The following is a 15979-nucleotide window of genomic DNA, read 5'->3' on the forward strand; positions in this document are numbered from 1 at the left end:
CCTTCCTTGCAAAGACACTGTACATACTTGAGCACTGCAGCTTTACAAAAGGCTCAGCACCTAACTAAACTGAAGTGTCTTACTTTGGTTCAAAAGGTGTCCCTGCTGTCACAGTTGAAATTCATACAGAGGCCAAAGTCAAAACGCAGGTGCTAAAGACACCAGGTCTCTATGTCCAGATCATAAGTGTCCAGATCAAGGGAAGTAATAGTATCACTCTACTCTGCCTTGCTGAGACCACACCTGGAATACCGTGTCCAATTCTGGGCACCATGATTTAGGAAGGATGCTGACAAGCCAGAACGTGTGCAGAGAAGGGCAACCAAGATGAGGGTCTGGAAACCAAGCTTTACGAGGAGCGCTTGAAGGTAGCTGGGTATGTTTAGCCTGGAAAAGAGGAGACTGAGAGGACAGACGATTTGTTGTTGTTGTTGTTTAGTCATTTAGTCGTGTCCGACTCTTCGTGACCCCATGGACCAGAGCACGCCAGGCACTCCTGTCTTCCACTGCCTCCCGCAGTTTGGTCTGACTCATGTTTGTAGCTTCGAGAACACTGTCCAACCATCTCGTCCTCTGCCGTCCCCTTCTCCTTGTGCCCTCCATCTTTCCCAACATCAGGGTCTTTTCCAGGGAGTCTTCTCTTCTCATGAGGTGGCCAAAGTATTGGAGCCTCAGCTTCAGGATCTGTCCTTCCAGTGAGCACTCAGGGCTGATTTCCTTAAGAATGGATAGGTTTGATCTTCTTGCAGTCCATGGGACTCTCAAGAGTCTCCTCCAGCACCAGAATTCAAAAGCATCAATTCTTTGGCGATCAGCCTTCTTTATGGTCCAACTCTCACTTCCATACATCACTACTGGGAAAAACATGGCTTTAACTATACGGACCTTTGTTGGCAAGGTGATGTCTCTGATAGCCACCTTCAAATATCCTCCAGGGCTGTCACATGGAAGAGGGAACAAGCTTGTTTTCTCCTGCTCTGGAGAGTAGGGCTCAAACCAGAACTTTCTGACAGTAAGAGCTGTTCAAGAGCGGAATGGTCTCCCTTGGGAGGGTGTGGACTCTCATTCCTTGGAGGTTTTTAAGCAGAGACTGGATGGCCATCTGCCATGGATGATTTAGCTGATGTTTCTTCTGCAGGGGATTGGACTAGATCAGGGGTCGACAAGGTTTATCTTGCCTGGGCTGGATCGGTCCTGCAGAGATCCCTCTGTGGGCTGGATCATGCGTGCATGCGTTTGCGTGCCCTTGATTTTCGGCGTCTGCATGCCTGCGATTTTCGGCGCCGCAGTAGTGAGTCCCCGCGCTACGCTGCACTGGTTTAGCGCAGTGCGCGAGCGGGCGTTAGGGTCGCGGCATTAGAGTGGGCCTTAGGTTGGTGACCCCTGGACTAGAAGATCCTTGGTGGCCCTTCCAACTCTACAGTTCTATCATTCTGTATCAAGGCCGTTCTCTAAGACCAAACACTCCAATTCTCCCATCTCAGCTCAGAGGCTTCTAGCATTAGCAGAGAAACACATGCATGCCTTCTCTCTCTTCAAGGGTCTCAATCCATACTTCCAAATACTCATCAAAATTCAGTCATTAAATTAATAGCAAGGCAGTCCTCACTCAATCACCAAAATATATCCATTTTTGACTCTTCATTTAAACCAGTCAGTTAAATACAGTTCATTCGGCAATTTTCAAGGTTAGATTAAATTAATAATTCAAAATTGACCAGCAATAATAAATTCTTCTACTATTAAAGCTCATCCAGAAATTAATTTCCTCACATGGATTTACTCTACAAATTCATTCATTCCATAATGGGCTCAGAAACCCTCAGCCAAGTCAATTAACTAAGCTCATTTTACCTGACAATCAAACAGAGGTGAGAAAAGCAAGATTTCTGTACTGTGCCTTGACTGGTTCTTAGGAACAAAAATCTATACCTTGTTTTGAAACACACTAAATTTTAAAAATAGAAACACAACATTGCAGCTACATTGGCACTAATAGTTGAAAAAGCAAGCTGGTAAAGGAAGCCTGATCTTACTTAGCATTATATTTTCAGAAATTAAGAAGATAAAGAGAACATATACAGGCTATACCAGGATATATAGAAGTTTAACTATGTTGTTGTCTATCATGCATGTGTTGTTGCTGTTTTTGTATATATGACAAATGTAACCTTAAAACAAGAACATTGCTGAGCACTAACTGCACATTATAAACATATTTGCCAAAGGCATAGATTTTGATCTTCCATATTCTGAATAAATGTGACATTTTCCTAAGTCTCTTTTCATAAGTTTATTTTAAAAGTTCAGAACGTATGTATTAATTTTAAAGCCTTCTTCAGATTATTTTGTAGTGAGTAACATCCTGAAATCTAGGTTAAAAGCGTACCTCTGCATGACAAGTACATTAAAACCTTTGTCCCAAATCCAGAAAAGTTACTTGATACTAACTTGTCATATTGATTTCAATAGGACAGAAGGAACAACCAACTCTTCCTTGACAGGAGCCACCGACGAGAAGAGCACCATCATACATTGTACAAAACAGCAAACAACTTCGTCAATAAGTTAAAACACAATATTGTACGTGGATCATTTAAATACTATTCATTTTAGTGAGGGGACATGCATTAGTACCTTCTCTCTTTTTCCTTATATACACAAGATAAATAGTGTTGTTGTTTTTTTAAAAAAAATTCACATTTTCTGCCCACAAATAGAAATGTCTACATTATTGTGCTTTGTATAACAGAGCTCCAAACAATGCAAAACGGACTTCAGGCCACAGTGAGCCACGTACAAATAAAATATACTATGAGAACTTCTTCAGAGATAACAGTATTTCACTTCGTCCTGATCGTCAGTTTCAAATCTCTTTGAACTGCTGCCCATAATAAGGGATGTGACAAATTATTTTTGAGTTTTATTTTTTTTTGTACAATGCTCCCCCCCTCCAAGTTATCTCCTAACGATGGGGACATGGCAGAAAAGTCTTGATCTGTGGTTAAAGGTCAATGATACACTATTAAAAGCAGCACTATTTTTCTAGAAAAATAGATGCCTGAACTCACCATGAACTCACCTCGTTCTCTTAGATGGGCAATGGTGCCCACCTGAGAGTTCCAGCTTGGGGGGGGGGGGAATCCCTGATTAAAAGTAGTATGGGTTGCTATTTTCCCATGAGTGAAATCCCACTGGGAATATCTGTAAAAAGGAGCCATGTTGGGATGTGGTCCCCTTTCCAATGCTCTATGAGAATAAGAGGCTCTTCTGCCTCCGTGAGTCACCTACCCCTACATCCTATTTCCTGTAATGACCAACTGGGAACCTCAAAGAAGTCTACAAGCTCTTCTTAAATACTTAATGCAATAGACCAAGGATGGCCAGCATCTGTATTCTGAGCGGCCATACTGCATTGCCAACGAGTAAGCTGCGAAGGGCTCTCACCCGCCGGCAAGGCTCCCTCAAAAGTGGTCCTGAGTGGGGGCTTCAAGAAAAACCGGGACTCAAGAGGTTGGAAAGAAGCTAGGAGCAATTTAGGTGAAAGGGGACCATTTGAGTCAGATGGCCATTCGAGTAGGTGACATCATTTCCTCCTACTTTCAGATCCATTAGCTGCTAAAGTGATACCGGACCCTGTAGATTCAAACACAGGCTTTAACTAACAACCCATCTGTGGGATGTGATACATAGATAGCAGTCAAATACAACATTCCTTGTTTTCCGAGAGTGGACTTGCAAGGGAATGTTTGGTCCACCCACTTCCTGTTTCCTCCTGGCCTGGGGCATACTTCCTCTTGCATGTGACCAGAGGTGGGCATGACTTTACCTGGGCAGGTAACAAAAGCACAAGGCACGCAACCCTCCTCCCTCTCTTTTCCATCTTCCTTTTGTTGTGCGAACTGCGGTCACTGCGATTAACCCCCCCTTATGGGGTAGATCCATATGTATATACTTTGTAACTAAGTCTGCCTTCAGGGATCCATCTGTGAACTGAATGTGTGAGTAAACATATACACATTACACAAGACTGTGTCGTGTCTATTCTTTTAGGAGGGATATAAAAGGGTCTTACCAGGAATCTAATATTGAGAAGCTTAAACAAGCTTGCAACAAGCTATCCGCTGTGCATTTAAAAGGGGAATGTAAAACTCTGCTAAATTACAGAACTTGCTAGCACAACTTAGGAAGGATATTATTAAACAATATATCCTCTCCTGCCTCCCTGAACATTCCCACAAAAACTTCCATTTCGACTAAGCACCCAAAGCCACTGCTAAATAGTCCATGGATTGCCATACAACTGGTACCACTCACCTGCGTTTTTCCAGTTCTGGGCAGAGAGCGACACCCAGAGATTCAGCGAGCTGTGGTGTAGACATGAATGGTGGGCTATATTTGGTGACCCTTAGTTTGGGCAGAATAGGCAACTTTTTTCTTAACTTAGGGACATTTGCTGCAACAAATGTTCAAAATGGCCGCCCAGTATTCCTTTTTCCTTACATACAACTTTTATGTAGCTTATTCCCCACCCCGCCCCCCATCCTCAGCTGTAGAAAAGAGTTCTTCAGAGTTCCTGAAGCAGGACATCCATTTGCTTGTGCGTTGACCAACTGAACAGTGAACACATCTTTTACAGCATCTCCTATGGGAATGACTGAAGCATTCCACAATCGAAGATGCCTTGTGGGCAACATAAATACATGTCATTGTTTTAGATTGGTCAGTAGAGTTGAATGACTTCTTCCCATTCGTTGATAGGCCAGATCCCATTGGGCTGGACGTTGGGTGGAGAGTTTTTCCAGTCCCACATCTTCACGGGTATCTTCCACTCTTTACCGTAGTTGGCTTCGATGTAGTGGAGAGTTTCACATGGCACACGTACCTTGAGTTCTACGAACTCAGTCCAACATAGTGTAAATTTGGGAAACAGATACCTGTGTCGCAGAAAAAGAACAGGAAGGTCAATGATGAAGGAAAGGGGCTTTGTAATCCAATCAGTGAAATGTGGTGCGACTTCGTAGAATCTGCATACAGATAATCTTGTAAGAATTCTGGGATTGAGTAAAAGTGTCTGCATCCAGATTGCATATTGCAGAATTTGGGCTTAAATGGCTTCTACAACTACGTACTAAACACCTTTGCATGACTTATACAGACGTACCTTGGTTTTCGAACAGCTTAGTTCTTCTTCCTGCAGCCAATCAGAAGCCGTGCTTTGGTTTTCGAATGTTTTGGAAGTCGAACGGACTTCAGGAATGGATTCCGTTCAACTTCCAACGTACGACTGTACTGGCAAATTTGGGTTGAACAATTATAGTTAACCAAGAGGGTCCTGCACAACAAACCCACTTCCCACAAATGCCTGAATTTTTGCAATGGGAAAACTCACTAGAAAACATGGGAAAACACTTGCCTAACCTCGCTGCAAACCAATCAGAATGAAATGCTCATTAAATAGCCAACAATGTCCATTCTCCCTGCAAACAAATCGAGATGAATGCTGAATAGGTCCCCCAAAAGTGGTTTGAAAGCCACTGGTGGTTTGAAAAAGTGGTCTGCAATTCCCTCGTGGTTTATGGTTTTTATATTGGTGGTAGAATGAAGCTGCACTACACTAATTGCTAAGAATATCTCACGCTGCAGTTTGTCAAGCTCTATTTCCTTCCCCCACAGACGCCAAGTCTGACTCATACTTGAATTTCTTGCCCGATTTCGCCTGAGTTCCGCCATTCCACACGTGGTCATCCTCTTCATAGAAGAAAAATATATCGAGCTTTACTTCATCCTCTCCTTGAAAGGAGAGCTCCAAGCTGTCTTTAACCTGTAAGGTAGACAGGAAAAAGGCACCTTATATGACACAGATAATATTAAAAGAGGCTGCAAAAGTCAAACACTGCAAACATACAAGAGGGACACATGCCAGGTCTTTGTGCAATGATTTTTAGGCACAAATGACATGATACATGTTTGAGTTTTCTTTATTTTATTTTTTTCTGTTACAAAAGCATGCTTAAAATAAAGCAGCATCTGCTGTGGAGATCGCAATCTGCACCACGCTCCCAATCTGGATTGGGGATCCTGCACCAAGTCTCCTGTTGAAAACCTTCCCAGACGACTTGCCTACCCAAGTACTGCTTGCACTATATGACACCCTAGGGGTTGGGGAACTAGCAGCCGCGGCAGAAAAGGGTATGCTTTGGCAGGAAACAAGAGGCCAGTTGGGACCTCACTCCAGACTGAGAGCTTGCGCTTCTTCAAAATAAAAGGAGATAGTTTAAGCATGCATTTTTTTAAAAATCATAACCTGTAACTGGGCTTTGTAAAGAAAACCAAGACTGTTCTAACAGTTTGGCTCTTTAGTCACACCAGGAGTTAATGGCCTGTTTGAAACCACCTTATCCATATACAAATAAACATTTGTTCATGGTTATCAGGTATACTGTATGACAAGACTATTTATACATCCAGCCTTTCCCCCAAGAAGCTCAAGGTGGCATACATTTTTGCCGGGCCTGATGCTCAGGATGCCTAGAGGTCTGTGGAGTGGGGGGTGTCGTTTATGGGTTTGTGTTAAAGTCAAGTTTTAATTTCGGAGAGCCTTCATTTTTTGCTGTTACTGGTATGAACGCTTTGCATCTTTATTGCTGGACGACTGCTTACTTTTATTGCATGTTTATTTTCATTTATGGCTTATGACTGCTTTTGCAACTAAGTAAAGCTTTTGGTGTGGTAAGCTGTGATATATCAATATATCGCCCCAAACCAGTTTGAATTCCATATCGTGAGATTGGTTCCATAATTTTTGAACCGGCAATATATCATGAATCAGGATGTGTGTGTGTGTGTGTGTGTGTGTGTGTGCGCGCACACACACACACACACACACACGCTCTATGCAAAAATCACAATGTGAGGGAAGCTTTTAATGTTTGATGGATTATTGTATTTTAATATTTTGTTGGAAGCTGCCCAGAGTGGCTGGGGAAGCCCAGCCAGATGGGCGGGGTATAAATAATAATTTATTATTATTGTTATTATTGCCTCTACATAGTTTCATTCTTATTTCAGACATCATGGTATATCAGTATATCACAATGTTTAGTTGCTGATATATCACGATGTTGAAAACCAGAAATTGCCCATCCCTATAAGCCTATAAGGGATGTGGGTGGCGCTGTGGGTTAAACCACAGAGCCTAGGACTTGCCGATCAGAAGGTCGGTGGTTTGAATCCCTGTGACAGGGTGAGCTCCAATTGCCCGGTCCCTGCTCCTGCCAACCTAGCAGTCCAAAAGCACGGGCGGGAAGGTAAATGGCGTTTCTGTGTGCTGCTCTGGTTCACATGACCTGGAAGCTGTACGCCGGCTCCCTCGGCCAATAAATGAGCGCCACAACCCCAGAGTCAGCCACGACTGGACCTAACAGTCAGGGGTCCCTTTACCTTTATGAGCCTATAAGCCGGTTTGAGCATGGAAAGGCAGCAGACAAATAAACAACGCTGTTGATACATGGTTCTGTCCTCCCACCCATTTTGTCCTTACAACAATCCTGCGAGGTAGGGTCACTAAGTGTATATCGACTGGGACCCTGGGTCACTCAGCAAACTTCATGACTGTGGAGAGATCTGAACCCAAATCTCCCCAGTCCAGCATCTACTGCTCCACGGTAGCTCTTTCAACACACAATATTTTCTTCCTGTTAGAGCCTAGCATTGCAGACCCTGGAAAGGAGGGGTTACAAACAGGGCAAAGATCCCAAGTCAGGTGTGTCATCCACCAACCTTGCCAAACTTGTGCTTTAGCGGCAATCCTGCCTTCTGAAATGCTGGAATGATATCTGGCTGGTAGTCTTGAATGAAAATCCCCAAGTCCACATCTTTGCTGTAAGGAATAATATTGCACTGCCTGTACCAACCTGAAAACACAACAGTTTGGTGAGTTTCATGGCAGAAAGCTGGCACAGTACAGACCCAAGCCCACAAAATCTACCAGCCTATGAAGATTTCTCCTAGTTTGCTGGGGACTTGCAGAGGGGATGGCAAAGGCTATAAGGATATGGTGGCAAAGTGGGGTTAGGGAGTGGAGCAAGTTAATGGTGGCAGTGCCTAGTTCTCTCCCATCACTACATAAAGAAGACTGATGACCTTCTTTCCAGGGCCATTCCAAAATTTCGGCAAGTGCAGGGGTGTTTAAGGCTTAAGCCATTTAACCATACATGTTTCAAGCTGTTTTGGTTCATATTTCGGTTTTGGAATATGAAAATGTGTCTCTGCATGTCTGTGGATTTTGCAGCACCTGTTAAGACACCCCTGAGTAACTGAATGCATTCAGTTCTCAATCTTAGCGACCAAACGTGACCACAAGCTCCTTACCCAGGCAAGTTCCACTGCTCAGCCAGAATCTGACTCCTAAACTGTTTAATGTCAGAGAAGCAAGATGGAGCAAGGCCTTGGCTTTCTTTCTGAATTCGACAGCATCCAGAGATACATCATCAGGGTACAGCTGAAAAATAAAAGGGAAATTGTAAATGACTCTTGTATTATTTTCATACAGTCAAGTGTTTACAGCTCCCACCAAACTACTTTTTTCCTGCTGTTTCAGTATTTTAACTTTTGTTATGTTTTAAAGTCGAGTTGTAATTTTCCTTGATTTTTCTAGTTTTATCTTTTTGTATATCGCTTTGAAGTCTTTTACAATCAAGTGGTATATACATTTTCTGAAATAAATAAATCAATATTTAATGAACTTCAAGATATGTTCAAACCCAGGTAAATAACCATTTTTAATACAGATTTTTTTCTATGCCAGTATCTACTGCCGTAGCACAGAAGATACTATTATTTTCCTGCTTTCCTATATAAGATAGATTCACCTTTGTTTCCATGCACTGGATTTTCATTCTTTGGCGCCACCAAGTGTTAAAGGATTATAGCAAATCTTATTTATCAGTATTGTACTGTGGCTGGCTTTGGGTCTATAATATTAAGCTACCAGTGGGCTGGATGGGTAAAAGGGTTCATAGGTTTCAAGCTATTTCCATTAACATTTAAATCTGAAACAGGACTCTGGGGTCAGGAAGCAAAGAACCATGCAGATATTTCTATGTACCAAGGGGAGCTTTGACTTGTGATTCATGAACAGCACTCTTCCACACTTTACAGCAAACAATGTTTCTAACTGTAATTCATTGGACCTTGGAATACATATGAGTAATTAATTATTTAAACATGAGCCACTTAAGAGATCAGAAGCTAGCTTCACCACCATTGCTTATCTCTGGAGGTATTAAAAAAAAAAAAAAAGGTAAAGGACCCCTGGACGGTTCAGTCCAGTCAAAGGCGACTATGGGGTTGCGGCGCTCATCTCCGCTTTCAGGCCGAGGGAGCCAGCATTTGTTAATAGACAGCTTTCCAGGTCATGTGGCAGCACGACTAAACTGCTTCTGGCGCAGCGGAGAACCGTGACGGAAACCAGAGCACACAGAAACGCTGTTTATCTTCCTGTCGCAGTGGTATCTATCTACTTGCACTGGTATGCTTTCGAACTGCTAGGTTGCTGGGAAAGAGCAACAGGAGCTCACCCCGTCGTGGGGATTCGAACCGCCGACCTTCTGATCAGCAAGCCCAAGAGGCTCAGTGGTTTAGACCACAGTGCCACTCACGTCTTATCTCTGTAGTATCCATATAGCACATATAAATCAGCAAGGCAGGAGGAGTTAAATCAGGATTGCACAAATCACAATCCAGCCATGTACCAAAACAGCTGTCTGCTTGACTACAACCCTCTCCTTTTATTTTCACAATCAGAGGTAAGCCGTTTAGTAGGCCACTGCATGTGGCTCATAGGCAGATTTGGGCTTGGTGGGTCATAGGGTGTGCAAGTCTGCAGTAGGATATTTTCATATGACTCTACAGTCTGGGAACAAAGGCATCCATCCACACAAGTCTAGATCAGTGTTTCCCAAACTTGGGCCCTCCATCTGTTTTTGGTTTTTTTGGACTACAACTCCCATCATCCCTAGCTAGCAGGACCAATGATCAGGGATGACGGGAATTTAGTCCAAAAAACAAACAAACAAAAACAGCCAGTGACCCAAGTTTGGGAAATCCTGATCTATATATACTAGCATTCCCATTCAAGCATGTTAACTCTGACAACAACAACCATTTTAACCCTGGGGTGGTGGGGGAAACCAGGCAAGCAACACTGGAAAATATTTCACATTTTGGGTGAAATGCTACTTGATAACCACTAACCTGGAAGAAAGATCGAGCTTCTCTGTACCTACATTCAATAAACCTGGAGTAGGACCTTTCCTCTAGGAACTGAGATGGCTCTTTTGGAATCTGGACTGTCAACCCATCAATGGAAACACTTATTAGTTCTAGCCTGTAACGAAGAAGGAAAGAGTTACATTAACCTGGCCAGAAAACAAGAGCAACTTTCATGTCTGGAAGGTGAAACGAAACGAAACACAGGAGCAGCTGCAGTCGCTTCATTTGTAAAGGCTGCAGATTATCTATTTTCACCCAACTACTCCAACTACTACCCAACTACCCAACTACTTCTGAAGCTTTTCAGCCTATCTGAACCAACAAGAAACAAATGCCTACGATGGGAAGGCGGAATGGAAAAAGTAAAACAGCACCATGCTCTCATCCAGGTGAATCTCTTTAGCCAAATGGATCAGGGACTCTGCCATACAGTGGACCCTTGAGTAATGTTACCTTCGGGTAACTTAACTTTCGGGTTGCAAACACGGCAAACCCGGAAGAGCGCATAAGTGCTCTGCGTGTCGTGCGCATGCACAGAAGTGCTCTATCGCGCCGTACATGTGCGCAGAAGCAGTTCCACTAGATGCGGACTTTTCAGGGCACATAAGGACCCCCGGAATGAATTAAGTTCATATCCAGAGGGTCTGCTGTACTAGAAACAACCCATCAGATACAAGGGCAGAGGTACATTACTTGCCTAATGAAAGATTTATCCAAGTGCCTTTTCCCCTTGGGGAACCATACTTATTTTCAGCTACTTCCATTTAAGGCTGTGTTGCAACATGATGAGCAACAAGCTATTTATTTCCCAGATATTTCTTCTGTTTGGCCCCATTTTGAAGCCTCACAGCCTAGTGTCAACCACATCCTGGTGTTAAAGGATTTCCCAAGTTTAAGATGCATTTATTTGGCCTGTCCTGATTTTATAGCCAAACATCATCACTGCACGATTCCCTGTTCTAGTATCATGCATCAGGGTGGGAGAAGAATATTGTCGGATCATGAATGTAAAACTTTTCTCCATTGCTGTTATCTCATTGACTTCAGAAATCCTGCACATCTGATTTCGTTCGTTGTTCAGCAAGGATACAAGGCAAGCCGGACAGCTGTGTGCTTTGCATGAAAAACTCGTGCATCAAATAGAAACAGAAAACACTGCCCTGCCATTTCTTACTTGTCGTAGGCTCCCGGGTAGCGGCCAAATGGCAACTTCCGAAAAGGTACAAACTTCCGGTCCATGTGTCGCTTCAGCCGCAGCTGTCCGTGCCAGAGGTAGTTCCCACTCCTCTCATAAAAGACCACCAGATGTATGGCATGCGCTGCCAGTCTGAAAATGTAGTGTAAGGGAATCTCCATCCCAGAGAGGTCATCCATCCCTTCTAGTCGTGGGTCTTTGCTCTGAATCTTTAGCCACTGGAAACCCACTCTCTCAGCAGCTCGAAACAGGCCCACCTGAAATTGACACGCTACATTTTGGCTCAGTATATTAAACACACACACACACACACACACACACACACACTCCTGCTTTGCAAAGCACTTGCTCTTCTGTTTTAAAATGAAACAGAAACCTCTCTCAAATTTACTTCAAGTTTCCAGGCTTTGTCCAGGACGGCAAAGGTAGTGAAGTCCCGTTGAGCACAAAAGTATCTGCATTCTGAGTGGCTATCAGGAGACGTCCTGAGCTGCTTCAAGTCTGTGTCAATGAGTCCCAGAAGCAATGGATCAATCAGATGCACAGGTATGTTGTGACTGGACATCAAACTAATGAATTTCTTAACAACGTGCTGTATATAGAGACAGGAAAGGGGAAAAACATCTTTAAAAAGCTTTTGAAGACCCCTAAGTCAATAAAGTAACAATAACGGGTATCATACTGATCAAAGCAGCAAAAAAGATGTTATACATCTTATACTCAGGGCTGCCTCTGAACACGGTTCAGAAACTTCAGCTAGTGGAGAATTCAGTGGCCACGCTGCTCACTGGAGCAAGATGGTTTGGGCATATTACACCGATCCTGGTCTGACTGCACTGGCTACCGATTAGTTTCTGTGCCCAATTCAAAGTGCTGGTTTTGACCTATAAAGCCTTAAACGGCTCAGGACTGCAATACGTCTTTCATGTGCCTCCTCCTCGAGAGGCCCGGAGGGTGGCAACATGAGAACAGGCCTTCTCTGCAGCGGCTGTGGAATGCTCTCCCCAGGGAAGTTTGCCTGGTGCCTTCATTATACACCTTTAGGCGGCAGGCAAAAACATTCCATTTTAACCAGGCCTTTGGCTGACCTAATCAACATCCTATACCCTTTAAAATGTGACTCTTTTAGGGGGGTGTTATTGGATTATTGTTTTTATTTCATATATTATCACCTTTTTTGTGACCCGCCCTGAGACCATCGGGTGTGGGGCGGTATATAAATTCAATAAATAATAATAAAAAAATAATAAAAATACTTTCAGTGCAAAAGTACTTACCCACCGACTACCGTCTTGTCCTGCTTTGTTCCCTTTAATCTTGGGGAAAACAGCTCCATTCTAACAAAACCAAACAACAGAGAAGAGGCTTTGCAAGTCAAGTCCTAGTGCTACCACCGAGATGAATGAGAAGTGAAGCTTTGGTGATATTTTTCAAAAATATTGCATTGTTTTAAATATTTGAACTAATCTATTTTCAACTCGAAGAGTACACACTTCCTCTGTTGACTAACCTTTTGACATACTACACTGGAATCAAACTATAAAGATAGTAATGGAGCTAGAAAGCTCCACTCCACTTGACCAGAAAATGGCCAGACTGTAACCCGGAACATATGAAATCTGACTTTAACCATGTTTAAGCCATATTGATTTCATTGGAATTAACTACCAAGCAAGAATATTCAATAACAAGCAAGTCTCAATCTCACGTCTCCCATCTTATTTTAACAAATCACTATAAACACTTGTTTGGATTCGTTCTGCTGAATGTAGCTGTGTGTTGTTATTGTTGTTTTTAAGTGGGCTGCCAGAGTTCTTACCCTTGGTGATAAATAGTATTTATAATAGTACAGCTGGAACAGGAGAAAGACTGAGCTTGTCAAAGTAAGAAGGCCCAAAACCACGTTCTTGTTAATTCTCTGCATTAGTCTTCAGGGCTCTCTTGACTATCAGTTGAAAGCAGGAGCTTCGTTCTTCTCATCTTTTCAAGTAGCCTACCAACGTCTCTCCAGTGGAAAATAAAGCTGGGGAAAAGGGGAGGGGGGGGACTTGAATTCAATGAAGTGTTTGTAACAGTTTTATATAAACGAGAATCATTGTTGTGTGCAAAGAACATTAATGCTTGTTCAAATTACTTTTAAGACTCTTAACAATGAGAAACATCAAAGTGCTTGTGTGAATCCCTGTTAGTTAGTAGCATAACACAGCTAGGTTCTCAGATTCCCCCCCCCTTTCTCCCAAAAGGGTTTGAAAAAGGAGGAGCTAACCTTTTTTGGGTGCTTGAAGACAACATCCCTCTAGGGAAATGCACTATTCAGGGGGTTATATTCCCCTCCTGACTCATTCAGTGATCAATCTGATGACAGGGACAGAGAATTTGCATCCTCATCAGGGTGATGGGCAGAGCAGAGAGGGATAAACCTCTCCACCAAATCCCAGTGCCATGTCTACTTTTAATCACTCCCTCCCTTTAAATTATTACTGTCTCTGCTAAAAATCAATAGGGTTTTGCTGGTGGTAGGGTCACACTGAGTAATTCCTACCTGCAACACACTATCAAAGGTACAAAGCAATCGTAAACCAAGTTTGTTCTTTCGGAGCTTGTCATGGGCTCCCACATCCAGTGCTTAAAGCACATTCAATGCACATCTCTCCCCCTGCCTCCAAAGAATCCTAGAAACTGTTGCTTAAAGGTGCTGGGAACTGTAGCTTTCACCTCAAAGAGCTACGGTTCCCAGCAGCTTTTCACATACACATGCCCTCCCATCAGATGTGAGGGAGATAAAGAACTACGCAACTTTTAGAAGACATTTGAAGGAAAGCCCTGTATCAGGAAGTTTTTAATGTTTGACGTTTTACTATATGTGCTGCGCCGCCCAGAGCGGCTGGGGAAACCCAGCCAGATGGGCGGGGTATGAATTATAAAATTATTATTTTATTTTATTACATTTGAATACCGCCTTTCATCTGCAGATGTCACAACATAAGAATACGAGATAAAAAAAACCAAGGGAATTAACAACTGCACAACTTTTAGAAGACATCTGAAGGCAGCCCTGTTCAGGGAAGTTTTTTATGTTTTATCGTGTTTTTAATACTGTCGGAAGTCGCCTTAGAGTGGCTGCGGAAACCCAGTCAGATGGGCGGGGTATAAATAATAAATTATTATTAATAATAATAAGCTAAGCAGCCAAATGGCTCCTTAAACCAGAGTTACAGTGGACAAAACACAGTGCCTAGTTGCCATTTTGGAGCCAGACGGCTCAAAAGCCGTATTATTTCCAATACAACTTTTTGGGGTTTCCAATTGCGCTGATAAAAAATATTGTGGATAGAATTCGACAGGATGTGTTGTTAGTGCGTGGAAACTGGCAAGATCCAAGGATTCCCAGGCAGGCAGGCGCCTCCAAGGCAGCAAAATGCGCCTGGCGAATTTCGAACGCTGCCTGGGGGGGGGGAGGGGCGTTGGGCTAGATGACCCTCACGGGTCCCTCGCAAACCTCCCCGTTTAACTTTATTTAGCAGCTGCTTTATTTAATCTTGTCGCCGCCCCCCCCCCCCAACCTTGTCCCCGGGACAGCGTTAAAAGAGGAGGCTGAGGCGAGCCCAGCGAGAAAGCCGCCCCACTAAAAAAAAACACGCTTCATAGGAACTGCCTTCCTCCCCGTCCCTCTTACCTGACGGTGCGCCAGGCAGGTAGGAGCCGAGCGACGGGCTTCTGCCGTAAAGCGAAGCCCGCCCTTTACGCCACCGGCCGCCTCAGGGCGGTGCGAAGAGAACATAGAGTTAAGACGGGTGGGAGGGAAGAGTCCGTTTACGAAGGCGTGCAGGTTGCCTTTTCTTCCCCCTTCAAACCTCATTTCCGGTTCCCGTTTGAAGGGCCTCTCTGTTTGCAGGGAGGGACGGAAAGCGGGGGTGGGGTTGTGCCCCGCACTGTTCGGTGGGGAGCCGGAGGTGTTGCGTGGCTTCACTTGAGGCTCCGACCCCCTTGGGGGGGGGGGAGAAGGAATTAAAGCTGTATACGAAGGACGCCCGGTGTGCGCGTGCGCGGAAGATGCTGCGTCCCCAGCTGTTCCCAACAAGACGCAGCTCCCAACGTGTCTGAGGCTGCCTGGTTTGACTTCAGCCCCGGAGGCGCACTGCGTTGCCTCTCGACGTAGATGGAGGCAGACATCAGGCTGACCTTTGGGTTACTTTTCATAGGTGTTCGACAACTGGATACACTAAAAATAAAATTATTATTATTAATAATAATAAACTATATTAGCAAAGTTAAGAGGAGACACCTACCCTGCAATCTTGCACTCAGGAAGTATGTGTTTATTGTTGCACGTGCTGTGCGGAGTCCTGCAGCTCTTTTAACATAATAATTAAATAATAATAATAATAATTTATTATAATTAACACGGTGGAAGGCACCAGTTTGAAAATGGTAAACCCTCACATCGAAGCAGCTGCACCTCAGTTCATTCATTCATTCTGACCCTAGAATGGTATGAGTTGGTCCAGT

General features: G+C 43.7%; 1 protein-coding gene across 2 annotated transcripts; it reads right to left on the reverse strand.

Moving 5' to 3' along the window:
* Positions 1–2278: 2278 nt before the first annotated feature.
* Positions 2279–15271, reverse strand: FKTN (fukutin). Of its 2 annotated transcripts, XM_081845805.1 has the most exons (11): positions 15147–15188; positions 13737–13825; positions 13290–13493; positions 12748–12807; positions 11862–12062; positions 11450–11727; positions 10258–10390; positions 8374–8503; positions 7783–7916; positions 5697–5824; positions 2279–4937 (listed from the first exon to the last, which is right to left on the reverse strand). In XM_081845805.1, the coding sequence occupies exons 3-11, from the start codon at positions 13392–13394 to the stop codon at positions 4724–4726; spliced, it is 1383 nt and encodes a 460-aa protein (XP_081701931.1). In that variant the 5' UTR covers positions 13395–13493; positions 13737–13825; positions 15147–15188; the 3' UTR covers positions 2279–4723. The 2 variants fall into 2 exon arrangements, with proteins under 2 accessions (XP_081701931.1, XP_081701930.1); XM_081845804.1 differs by lacking the exon at positions 13737–13825 and having other exon boundaries at positions 15147–15271.
* Between the last annotated feature and the right edge of the window lie 708 nt (positions 15272–15979).

The sequence above is a fragment of the Podarcis erhardii genome, assembly GCF_964252035.2.
Source record: "Podarcis erhardii genome assembly, chromosome: 17".
Taxonomy (NCBI): Eukaryota; Metazoa; Chordata; class Lepidosauria; order Squamata; family Lacertidae; genus Podarcis; species Podarcis erhardii.

Coding starts and splice junctions, on each gene's coding strand:
- FKTN (XM_081845804.1), bottom strand. CDS start 13,394: ATGCAGAGAATTAACAAGAACGTGGTTTTGGGCCTTCTTACTTTGACA. Junction 7,917..8,373: donor GAGCAGTGGAACTTGCCTGG/GTAAGGAGCTTG, acceptor TTGTGTTTTCAG/GTTGGTACAGGCAGTGCAAT. Junction 5,825..7,782: donor TAAAGCACAAGTTTGGCAAG/GTTGGTGGATGA, acceptor TCTACCTTACAG/GTTAAAGACAGCTTGGAGCT.